Here is a 13,266-nt window from a genome sequence, read left to right on the forward strand (position 1 = left end):
CCTCAGTACCTCATACACAGTCAAAGCCAGAAATGGTGCTGTGGTTCAAGTGACAGCTAGCCTTGAGCAAAAACTGTACAAAGACAGTGCCCAAGCCCTGAGTTCAAGCCCCAGGACTGGCAAAAAAAAAAATGGGAAGAGAAAGGAAGAACCAGACAGAATGCTGTTCACAGCCTATGTACCTCATTCACCTTCCCCATGAAACCTGTTTACACACAACATTGAAAGCTTCCAAGACTACAATAGACAAGATTTATTTTTTTCAATTAATGATTCAGGATGGGGTTGCAAAGTAGCAAAGAATGTGAAATGCCAATAAATGAGTTTGTACTGGGACTGGGAATGTAGCTTAGTGGTTGAGTGCTTCCCTAGCATGCATGAAGCCCTGGGTTCAATTCCTCAGTACCACATAAACAGAAAAAGTGGAAAGTGGCACTGTGGCTCAAGAGATGGAGTGCTAGCCTTGAGCAAAAAAAGCTCAAGGCAGTGCCCAAGCCCTGAGTTCAAGCCCCAAGACTGGGGAAAAAAAAAGTGTGTGCCCTCTACTTGGAGCTGTTCTCCCTCCCTAGATGTGTGTGTGAAGGGAAGACATCTTCCAATACCATCATAACTTGGTTCTCAGCACCTGGCCCTTCCCCAAGTATTGGGAGATCACACACACAAACGCACACGCGCACGCACGCACGCGCGCACACACACACACACACACACACACACACACCTACCTCTCTCTCTCTTACTTCCTTAGTCCATAGGAAATGAAAACTTTAAAATAATGTCTTCTCAGGGCCTGGAGTTTGGCCCAGTGTTAGAGTGCTTGCCTAGCATGCATGAAGACCCGGGTTTGATTCCTCAGTACCACATATGTAGAAAAAGGCCAGAAGTGGTGCTAAGGCTCAAGTGGTAGAGCTCTAACCTTGAGAAAGTCCAAGGACAGTGCTCAGGCCCTGAGGTCAAGCCCAGGACTGGCCAAAAAAAATAAATAAACAAACAAATAAAGTCTTCTTTAGTTAATGTCTTCTAGTTAATTCACTAGCTCCTCCTGCCTTTTCATAGACACTGGTATATGACTGCCTTTTACTAAATTCTACCTGTCCACAGTGGACAGTCCACAGTAAACACTAAAACGTCAAATAAACAACTTTCTCATTTTTTTATTTTATTGATAAATGCTTTCTGTTGAAAGTTTTACAAGTAAAATTTTCTTATGTCTATGAAAAACTTAGTCACAAATATGACCCTATCAGCCCAGTTTATTCTTTGGTTTATTCAAAACTTTTATCTACTAGCTTACATGGCAGGGTTTGTTTAGTTTAGTTTAGATCCTTCTCTGAACCTTAGCATGAGTGACTACTGTAGGGCCTTTTCACAAAGAAATCATGTCTAGCCAATGCCTCACACCTCTAGTCCCAGCTACTTAGGAGCTAAGAATTTCTGTCACCTCACAGAAAGGATAAATCAAACTCAATCCTGAGAAGTAAGTTTCCAAAGATGACAACTCTTCTAGGCACAATCACCCTTGAGCCCAAAACAGGAATACTTTCAGGCTGCTGAAAACGCCATGTTATTGGGCACACTGTCTCACACCTATAATCTTAGCTACTCAGGGGGCTGAGATTTAAGGACTGAAGATCAAAGCCAGCCTAGGCAAGGAAGTCCATGACACTCTTCTCTCCAGCTAACTACACACAGAAGTGGAGCTGTGGCTCATGTGGCACATCCAGGTCCTGAGCTCAAGTCCCAGGGCCAGCACAATAAAGCAAAAATAAAAAGCAGTTCATTTCATTGAAATATTTGCTTGCTTGTGGGAATCTATTGTTTTCTAAATGCAGGTTTTGTCTGTCCTACTACTTAAGACAAAATTTCCTTCCCTTCATCTCTAAATAATTGACTTCTGATACCTGTCATTGTTTACTTGGAGCTTTTTTGTCCTTTCTGTTTTGTCCTTTAAAAAAATAGTAACTTTTTTAAAATCATTCTTGAGGCTGGAAGTGTAGCCTAGTGGTAGAGTGGTTGCCTAGCATGCACAAAGACCTGGGTTTGATTTCTCAGTACCACATACATAGAAAAAGCCAGAAGTGGTGCTGTGGCTCAGATTGTAAGCTCTAGCCAGAAAGCTCAAGCATAGTGCCCAGGCCCTGAGTTCAAGCCCTAGGACTGTCAAAAAAAATCATTCTACTTTGTGCTATTTTTCTAACTATTCAAAGCCATTCATTCTCTATCAGTCAATCTCCTTCCCTTCTTCCCACCCTTCCACTCCTTTTCCTCTCCAATATCTTACTCCCTACCTCCATTTCCCTCCAAGCTTTCTAGAGAAGTTTCAGAGAAGACAGAAGGACACACAATCTTCTGTATAAGCTTAGTACTTTCTAGAACACAGAGTCCTGGACAAGAGACAGTCAAGGAAAAACTTCAGTTGATTATGCTTGTTTAGATTTTTCAAATATTACCGGTTTTACATTGCTTCATTGTTCAAGTATACTCTGTTGAGTACCTGAATCATTAAGCAATACTATATCCAGATAGGGAATGGACTATACCTAACATATTGCTTCAGAAAGAGAATATTGTTTTCCCCTTAACTATTAAAACTGGCCCTGAAAGTTTTATTCCAGTATTACTGCAAATAGCTAAAAGTTGAGCATACAATATGAAACACATGGAGGCTAGAGAAACATATTCTGATAGATCCATGTACTAGAAGCTTATGCAGTCAGCATGGTTCACACCTAAAATCCTAACTCAGAAAGCAGACAGGAAGACTCACAGTTTGAAGTCAGCCTGGGCAAAAAAGTCCATGAGAGCTCATTCCAACCACAGCCGCCACTGTGCCACTGTATAGTACTCCCAACTCTGTGGGAGTCTGAGCTCAGCTCCAGGCTGGTTCAAGGTCAAAAAAGAAAAAATGATATTCCATCTCAAAAGAGAAATATGGGCATAGTGGAGAGCAGCTGGCACCAAGCTCAGCAGGAAGGATAAATAGGAGGATTACAATCCAAGCCAGTCTGGGCAAAAAGCAAGATCTAAAGATATCTAGAACTAAAAGTGCTGGGAATATGGCTTAAGCAGTGAAGTTCCTGCCTAGCAAGGGCAAAACCCAGAGTTCAAACCCTAATATCACCAAAAAAACATTTTTAAAAGGAAAAAAATGCAACCGTTGAAGAAATTTTCATCGTAAGTCTGTTACTATGAAAAGACCCTTCACACACACACAAAAGACCCTTCACATCCCTGACCTTCTAGAACACCTGTTGTCTGTCTCACTCCCTTTCCCCAGTCCCCTAGAAGAGGGTGCTCTGATTGGTGAGCCAAAGAATAGAAGCTGAACACAGAGTCCTGCTCCTTGGAGCTCTATTTCAGACCTGCCTGCCAGGTCAAGCAATAGACAGAAAAGGTGTGAATCCTTTCAAGGCTGTAGCAGGGTTAAAGGGACAACCCACCTGTACTCACCTAGCTGTGGCCAAGGATTCAGATGAAACTCTAAAAAGCATGTGCATTCTTACGGTGCAACTAATCTGTTTCCCAAAAAAATCCTGTTACTTCCATCTCCATTTTACATTAATTTTCAATAGACTGAAACCAATTTCCAAGATATAAGATTTAATGAAGAAAGAGCCAGGTTCTAGTGGCTCTAGTTTGTAAACCTAGCTATTCAGGAGGCTGAGATCTGAGGATCACAGTTGGAAGCCAGCTTGGGCAGAAAAGTCTGTGAGATTCTTAACTCCAATTAACCACAAAAAAGCACCAGCCATAGCAAAAAAAAAAAAGCTCAAGAATTGCTAGCACCTAGGCCTGAGTACAAGCTTTAGGACTTACATACACACTAAAAAAGATGTGATATGAAATGTATATCATGGATTCTAAATTTAAAACAAACAGTTCACATAAATATACACATATACATAAAAATATGTGGAAGAACCAACTTGAAGTTATGTACTAGAATAAGCAGTGGGGTTGGGGGACATTAAGGAGGCCCTTCACCTTTCACTTACTTTTGTGCTATTCAAAATTTTCCAATAAAGGTTGCTATGGCCCGAATGTCTGTGTCCCTCCAAAATTCCTATGTTGAAATCAAATCCCCAAAGTATTGAAATAAAGTGGTGGCTTTAGGAGAGGTAAGGTCATGTGTACAGAGAGCCCTTATGACTGAGATGAGTACTCTGACAAAATAAGCCTAAAGCAATGTCCACCTCAACAGTCCTCACTCCTGTGGGAGGATGCCACAGGAGGATGCTTTCAAGGAGAAACAAGCTCTACTCAGGCACTGGCCCTGCTGGTGCTTTAATCTTGAACTTTTTAGCTTCCAGAAATATGTGTCACAAATTTTTGTTGTCAGTAAGCTATTCAGGGTAAGGTTTTTTTTGCTACAGTAGCCCAAATAGACTAAGATAAGCAGAGATTCATATATTACTATGGGAGTTTTCAAACTTTAAAAGATACCTTAATCGGGGCTGGGAGTTTGGCCTAGTGGTAGAGTGCCTGCCTAGCATGCATGAAGACCCAGGTTCGATTCCTCAGTACCACATACATAGAAAACACCGGAAGTCGTGCTGAGCCTCAAATGGAAGAGCTCTAGCCTTGAGAAAGTCCAAGGACAGTGCTCAGGCCCTGAGCTCAAGCCCAGGACTGGCAAAAAAAAAAAAAGATACCTTAATCATTTTTCTTGCTAGAAGTTTAGTAGCTATCAATCAGATGCAAATTTCTGAACTTTATAAGCGCTGAACATTAAAAAAAAAAAGATTCTCAAAATATGGTCTCCTACTAGGGGCTAGGGGCTCATGCCTATTATTTTAGCAAGTCAAGTAACTGAGATCTGGAAGATCAAGATTCCAGGCCAGCCTGGGCAGCAAAGTCCTTGCAACTCCATCTTCAAAATAATCAGCAAAAAGCCTGAGTAAAGCCATGGCTCAAATAGCTGTGTGCCAGCTGAGCAAGTAGGCCAGGCCAGCCCGAGACTCTGATTTCAAACTAGCAAAAAGTACTAGCAAGGAGAAAAAAGGAGACAACAAAAACAAAAACAGAGAGCTCCTAGACCAGAGGTATCAACAACATTTGGAGACTTGTGAAAAATGCAAACTCTGAGGCCCCAACCCTAAATCTCTGTAGAAGCTCTATGGGTGGAGCCCAGAAATCTTTAAAACAAGCCCTCAGGATGTTATAATGCTCCCTAACTTTGTAGATGCACAGGAATGGAGAGTAATGTGCAACACAGAGGCCTTTGCTTTACCTGAATGACATACTCAAGCAAGTAGCAACTTGATAATTGAATGCACAGATAACAACACAGAGCTTTTGTGGCTAATGTTTCTCTTTCATAGTTTTATGTTAGTATACTTTGAAAAAAAATGTTAGCATTCATAGATACCTGTTTGGTGATCGTCTTGGCCAACGTCTTCTGTTAGATTCTGTAAGAAATATATGCACATTGTTAGATAAGAAATTGCGTGCAATATAGCAAGTTTTAAGATTCAGAATCCATAAGCAATTGCTACCTAACCCATAAATTCATTTTTTAAACTGAATACACTTGTACGAAATGACAAAGCAGGTGGTAGATTTACGTTTAAAAGACTGACTTACTAGCTTGTTAAGGGTATGGTAGATCTTATGAATATTTGCCAGTGTTGAGAGATGAGAGTTCAGCTGAAAGTCTTCAAAAGAAAAAGGAGAAAAGTCACTGTTAGTTGCCAAACTGCAAAGACCACTAAAAAAATATTATTTTAAGAGCCCTTAAAAGGAAAGATAAATGTTTTTGACATCTCATTTAATTTGATACTTATAAACTTAAAAAACCCAGCTACGCAATTACTAAGCTATCTCTTAGAAATAAAAAATCTGAGCCAGGCACTCCTGTAATCCTAGCTACTCAGGAGGCTGAGATCTGAGGCATGAGGTTCAAATCCAGCCTGGGCACTAAAGTCTGTGAGACTCTTATCTCTAATTAACCACCAGAAAACCGGAAGTAGTAGTGCTGTGGCTCAAGGGTTAGGGTGGTAGCCTTGAGCTGAAGAGCTCAGGGACAGCGCCCAGGCCCGAGCTCAAGCCCCATGACCCACAAAAATAAATAGATAGATAGACAGACAGACAGACAGACAGATTAAAAAATAAATAAAAATATGACAATAAAGTCAAATTTCCAACCAAATGTTCATAGTGTCAAATGTTCCCAACCAAATTTCACATGATTCTAAGGTAAAAGGAAAGTACTGTGACAGCTGTAAAATCACACTTGCAATAAACTTGAACAGTAAGATACAAAAAATACAAGCAAATTAAACAAGCCACATAAACAACAGAGATCAGATCTCAAATGAAATGTGTTCGCTTTCCACAGCTGTTTCCTAGAATTTCTGGTATATAATAAGCAAGATCCTGGCAAGAAAACAATAAAAAAATTGCAACAGTCAGCACTTCTTAAGATATAGTTGTTTACATTTAGTTTGTGGTTGATTATACAGCAGTAAAACTGGACTCTCCACCCCCTCCTCTTCCTCTGCAACAACGTAGATAAACCACAGAGCTATCCTGGAGCTCCAGAGCCCACAAGCACTGCAATAGTGAAGTGTGTCACTACTGCAAGGCCTGTGCACACTCCTGAGAAACTAGACCAAGATCAAGGAGTCACTTTGTATCATCTCTGAGCATTTCAAAGTTACACAATAAATCATGCAACAAAAAAAGACAAATGGAATTGCTCCATCATAGAATCCTACACAATTAAACCATAAGCAGACAGGTTTCTGCACTCCTCACTTCAAATACTTTTATAAAACATGTCCACATACACGTTAGGCTATACGAATGAGTGGAAAACTGATGAATAATTTCAAATTTGAAACTCCACCATTAGAAGTGCTTTCATAAAATATACAAAATTAAACTAGTTCCTTTCTTTTCTATCATAAGGGTTCCAACTATGAAAGAAATCTTAACAAGATTAGGTTAAGTTCCCAAGAGATGCCATTTTAGTGGGAAGGATGAAAGGAAGCGCCTTTTCTTGGAATAGATGGAAAATGTATACACATATTAAGTGCAACTAAAGCTGGGCACTGGTGGCTCATGCCTGTAATCTTAGCTACTTACTTGGGAGGCTGAGATATGAGGACTGTGGTTCAAAGCCAGCCCAGGCACTAAAGTCCATGAGACTCTTATCTCCAATTAGCCTCCAGAAAACTGAAAGTAGTGCCATGGCTCAGAGGGTAGAGAACTAGCCTTGAGCTGAAGAGCTCAGGGACAGCATGCAGGGCCAGATACTACCATGCAAGTTGTCTGTGCTAGGGCTAGATCTCTGAGCTTTCCCTCTCAATCTAGGAAGCTAAATATCTTTCCTGCTACTGGTTAGAAAAGTCTACTTTCAAAGAAAAAAAGGATAAAAGAAATTATATTTGGGGCCGGGAGTTTGGCCTAGTGGTAGAATGCTTGCCTACCATGCATGAAGACCCAGGTTCAATCGATTCCTCAATACCACATACATAGAAAAAGCCGGAAAGACTTGAAAAAGCCCAAGGATAGTGCTCAGGCCTTGAGTTCAAGTACCAGGACTGGCAAAAAAAAAAAGGAGGAAGAGGAGGAGGAAGAAGAGGAGGGGAGATGGAGGGAGGGCGGGAGGGAAAGATACATTTACTTTCTCTTTTAGATCTTGCTAAGAATCCAGTTCCTGGCAGGCCTGCAGGTCAGAGCATTCTGAACAACGGCAGAGCCCTTCATGTTCATGGGCATCAGCAGAAGCGACAGCTATACTGGTATACTATATGAGCATTGCTCTAACCAGGCAGCCACCTAAAAGGTCCCAAGAGAGCCCGCACAGGACCTCAGACTCTAAACAGGTCTCAAATATAGACATGTTAACTATCTGGCATGTGAATAAGGTTGCACAGAATCTGCATCTTCCATCTTAATTAGTACAATTACACAGGAAGGGTTTCAGAACAGCATTTGGACTATGCAGCTTTTGCAAGTCTGTATGTCTATCTGTGTATAAGTTATTCACGTTTACATTTAAGAAAAACAAATGAAAGGGAAAACGAAGTGCCAACCTTCTCCTGATCCTCTTGAACTGAAATAGCCAACGCCCACACCCCTCCCCTACCTGCTATTAAACCATAACCTCTGATTCTCTCCATTTTAGAACAGGTAGGCAGGTAGGGTTAAATGGTGCCAGGAATGACGGTTCATGTTTGTAATCCCAGAACTTGGGGCCTAAGGCAGGAGGGTGGCCAATTTAAGGCGAACCAGGGCAACTAGCAAGACTCCAACTCTAGCAACAACAAATAAAAATCAGAAAGACCAATAATACATTCTATTATCATCTAGATATGTAAATTAAACTCTTGGGCTCCCTCCAAAATAACCCAAACAGAAAACTGGGGGCTTCAGATTCTCTTTTCAGAGAGGCCATACAGGAGGGAAGGGAGAAAGGTGATACACAAAGTGAGGCCCTTCTGGTCCTCACATTATGCCTGTCATCTCACCTCCACACCATTCTTTGAAATGTCAGAGTTCACAAAAGACAACGTAAACACAATGAGTTCATTAAATCTTTCTCCTTCCAGTATAGGAATGTGGAAGAAGTAGAAATGGTAATGCCCTTTATCTGGAATTTCAGGACTTTTAAGAGCAAGACCCTTTCCACACTTCCAAACTTCTTTCACCATATCATTCCACAAAACCTTACTTCTAGCTCCAAGCATGCACTAAGTAGTATTCACTCTTCCTGCCAAAATACTAGAGTCTATCAGCTTGTTTAAGTATGAAGTCTAGCTGTTATTTAACCTAAATCTTAGCTTCCTCATCTGTATGAGAACTTAGAATTATCCTTCATAATATTAGAAGAATGAAAACAAGCCCTCAGGTACCTATCACAAATACTATTAAGCTATCAATTGCTACTACACTTCTTATAGCATTCTTATCATCAAATAGTTATCTATAACAATATCTACTTTCCACGTGTCTAACTCAGGCCCTATAAGCCTCAAAGACCCCAAAATATAATTCATTCTATGACTCAGGCATGTGACCTGATTCATCTCTATAGCTAATTAAAGCACTGCTGTATTTATACCCACCATATGACATTTGTAACAATGACTGCAGTAATCTCAACACAGTGGGGAAAAAAAAAAGTGGGTTCTACCCATGAAGTTTTATTTCACTGAAGACTACACAAAGATTTCAATAAATAATAGTTTATGTCAGTAATTGTCCATATCCAAATCTAAGCCCTTTTAAGACCACTTCATCACTACATTACTCAAGAAAAGAAAGAAAGAAGTGAAAACCGGTACCATGAACAATCTTTAATTTTATTAATGTAAGCAGTTAGGATGATACAAACTGGGGAGGGGGAAAGATAAATGCACAAGTATTAACACTTTGGATTTGTGGTTCAGTGCTCAGGGCAAGTAACAGACCTTTAAATCTAAAATAGATTTCACTTCCTTAAAGCCTAGACATTAGGGGTAAAGAGCAAATGCTTAACAGAGAATGCATCTAGGGAAGTACTAACTGATTCATCAAAATCTCCTCCTGCTCATCTTTCAATTCCAAAGGAAAAATGTGAGGTTAAGTCAATTGTACTCCATCATCAAATGGCTTTCCACAGTAAAAAGTGTGCGACAGGCACACTCCCCTCTGTAGTCCACACTAAAACCCACCATTAGCTCTGAAAAAAACGCAAAGCCTGCGTGATCACTTGCTTCCCTAAGTTATGTTCTTGGCATTCTTAAAGCTATCAACAAATGCTAGTGGGGTATAAAAGTTGTCTAGTTTGTTTTGATTGTTATTTGCTGTGACCCACACATTAGCAAAGAAAAATAATGAACATCACTGAGATCAGAGTCAATTTCCCTAAGCTATAGTAGCTACAGAAGTTCATAATACAGGCAGTCATGTAAAGGTTAGGAATGAAATGATTAAGGGTACGTTCGTGACAATGACTGTCAAGCAAAACTATACAATTTAAAAATCAACAGGCCATGGCCAGGAGTTGGGCGTAGTTGGTAGAATTCGTGCTTAGCATGCACGAAGACCCGGTTTGATTCCTTGGTACCACATACACAGTAAAAAGCCAGAAGTGGTGCTGTGGTTCATGTGGTAGAGCACTAGCCTTGAGGAAAGTCTAAGGACAGTGCTCAGGCCCTAAGTTCAGTCTCTAGGACTGGCAAAATAATAATAATAATAATTAAAAAAATAAAAACCAAAAGTCCTAACAATTGATTCCCATATGAGAGTCAGAAACTAAATACATAAAGAGTAAAAGCTATCTTTTACTTGAAAAATATAACCAGGAGGAAATCTCAAAGTAACAGTTGTGTGTTATGTGTGTGTGTGTGTGTGTGACAAATGAAGAAACACTAAAAGCCTTAGTGAAAGAAACATAAAGCCATTATATAGCAAGTACTTCCTCACTAAGCTACAAATTAAATGCAGTTTCCTATTTATGCCCACTCTGTGGTTCTTTTCAAACTCAAAAAAAGAAGTAAAGAAAGAAAGCTAGGCAAGTTTAGCAGATGGGTCTGAAATTAACACAGGACAAAAATGCTAGACTTGCTTGACTACAACAAACTGCTGAAAAAGAAGAGGAGGAGCAATCTACTTTACCAGGTACCAATACATAGTATAAAGCAAAGGCTGGCAAGCCAGAGTAAATATTTCAGGCATTCTGGATCTTAATGTCTGTTCTATTATTCAGTCACTGAGTCACTGTAGTTCAGGAGCAGCCATAAACAATATACAAATAAATGAGGGAGGCTGCTTTCCAGTAAACTTTTAATTGTAGAAACTAGGGAAGTAGGGGTGGCAAGAGGACAGATGTGACTTCAAGACCACAATTGTCATGCTGGTACAAAGGTATAGTAATTACAATAGTGTGTATGGAAATATACAGGATGTGTACAAAAAGACAAATGAGTGACAGACATGCCTGTGTATATACAAAATGATATATAATAACATAATATTTCAAATCAATAAAAAAGTAGTAATTGGGCTGGGAGTTTGGCCTAGTGGTAGAGTGCTTGCACCAAGACCCAGGTTCGATTCCTTGGCACCACATACACAGAAAAAAGCTAGAAGTGGTGTTGAGGCTCAAGTGGTAGAACTCTAGCCTTGAGAAAAGTCCAAAGACAGTGCTCAGGCTCTGAGCTCAAGCCCAGAAGGGGCAAAAAAAAAAAAAAAAGAAAGAAAGAAAAGTAGTAATTGCTTAGTAATAAAGGGACAACTAGTTAACATGTACAACAATCTAAAAAAAGTTAATTCTAACCTCATCCGAGAAGGGCGAGGGCATCTTAAGCAAAGAAAACTCCTTTTCATGGGCTCAAAATCCTGCACTCTCCACTTCTACATCTCACCAAGCCCATCTCTTTTCATTTGCCCCTTGTTCATTTTGCTTAGCTACAGTGAGCTTTCTGCTGTTTTGTGAACACTCCAAGTATACTTCCTCTTCAGAGCCATAGCATAGACTGTTCTCTTTGTCTTGAGTTCTTTTCCTCCCCTTTCACCTAGTTAAGGACTTTTCACACTTTAAAGGGTTGCCACCTCCAAGGCCAAAAACTGGGATCCTTTCTGCACTCTTTACACATTATCATGTTCTACTTTATGGCATTAGTGACATGTATTTATGCCTGGCATTATTCAAAGTATTTGTAAGATACATATTATAACCAAAGGAAAGACAAAAATGAAGGAGCCTGTAAATTCTGCTTGAGAATTTAGAACAGACTGTGTCCTAAGAGTAAGCACTCTCAACTAGGCAACCAAGGTGTATGCAAATTAATGGGCAAACATGGCAGATTCAAGCACAGTGAAGCTCTACTCAATAGTAATTTATCTACCATTTTACATAGAAACAAGCAAGATATAGCAGAAGTAAAGATGTGTTACCACACTGAATGCATTGAGCTCCCAAAGCCCAGGAGAGAGTCTGCTTCCCTCACCTCTGTACAAGAGAACTCAGCCTGAGCTGCACACCTGTGAGAGTCTGGGTGTCATGGAGTGAACTAATTAGAGAATTAGAGCGCTTACTCTTAGACAAGTATGCAGCCTGCATGACAGAAGACTGGACCTAACGTGGCCATTTATGAAGACAGCTAGAGATAGCCACTACTGTACTGAGGCAGGAAATAATCAGGTTCTTGTGAAACATGGTGCTAGTACAAATGGAAGGATCCTGAATACACTGAATTTGCAGAAAATAGCCATTCAGCACAGGCAAATCTGACTTTTATTCACTTGGCAAACCAAGAAAAAAAAGGTGGAGAGGAAAAAAATTTCAACTGCCCCATTAACTGCCCTGTCCTACGTCCTACTTAGTAAGCACGAGATGTAACACATGAATGGTAATGCACTCAAGTCTCAGTTCCCACATGCCAATCTCATTTTCTACATCAAACACTGTATGAGTCTAGTATTTAAATCGCAGTCCCAAAACACATGCCAGCTGCTTCAACTGGTGCTCAAGTGTTCCAACACTGGCAAAGGAACTAGCTATGCAGATTTTTCTCCCAGTCCAACTTACTTCTAATAAAAGAAAAAAAAAAAGAGGCCACTGTATCTCCACACTCCATTAACTGGGGAAAAAAGAAAAAAAGCAGCAGCTTTTTCTAACCCAAACTTTTTAATAACCAAATATATAAACTTAAATGAGGTCTAATATTAGGAAAAATAAAAAGTGGCTAACCCTAAAACAATTGAACTCTTTTGCTTTTTTCAAAAAAGAAAACAGAACTCTAGGATATGGAAACAAGAGCTTTATCTTATGTGATTATGTGATTGTTGTTCTTAATGTACTCTATATTATTTCTCTTCTCTTTTTTTTCCTTTATGGTTAATCTCATATTATTACTGTGTCTGACTTTGTTTCCTGGTATATTGTATATACATTTATTTGATTATTTGAAATAGGAAAGGGAAGGGAGGCAAACAAGATGATTGGAAAGGGGAGGGAGTGGAAAATGGGGACAAAAACATGAGAGGGGGTTATCAATGTGTGAGAAATAATACACCCACTACCTGATGAATGTAACTGCAACCCCTCTATACATTATCCCAACAATAAAAAAAAGAAAGAAAACAGGCCAGAAAAATAATGTAAGAAAAAGAAATAAACGGACCATTGTATGAGAATTCCTCTGCCTCATCTCCAGCAGCACCTGGCTCGTGCTCTAATTCTCCTAACTAGGTGAGATGGTATTTCATTGTGGTTTTGATGTGCATTTCCTTGATGATTAGTTTGATGAGCATTTTTCCTAAGCTTCTTGATCA

General features: G+C 39.8%; 1 protein-coding gene across 4 annotated transcripts in view; it reads right to left on the reverse strand.

Annotated features, from left to right (window-relative positions):
- Dcun1d4 (defective in cullin neddylation 1 domain containing 4) overlaps window positions 1-13,266 on the reverse strand; it is a 72,923-nt gene that overhangs the window by 34,246 nt on the left and 25,411 nt on the right. For all 4 annotated transcript variants that reach the window (XM_090343617.1, XM_090343618.1, XM_090343614.1 and 1 more), the window contains 2 exons: window positions 5,584-5,654; window positions 5,369-5,408 (listed from right to left, as the gene is read on the reverse strand). In XM_090343617.1, coding sequence (XP_090199743.1) covers window positions 5,369-5,408; window positions 5,584-5,654 — 111 coding nt within the window. The remainder of the gene's footprint in view (window positions 1-5,368; window positions 5,409-5,583; window positions 5,655-13,266) is intronic.

Source organism: Megascapheus bottae, chromosome 13 (assembly GCF_031878675.1).
Source record: "Megascapheus bottae isolate mThoBot1 chromosome 13, mThoBot2.hap1, whole genome shotgun sequence".
NCBI lineage: Eukaryota > Metazoa > Chordata > Mammalia > Rodentia > Geomyidae > Megascapheus > Megascapheus bottae.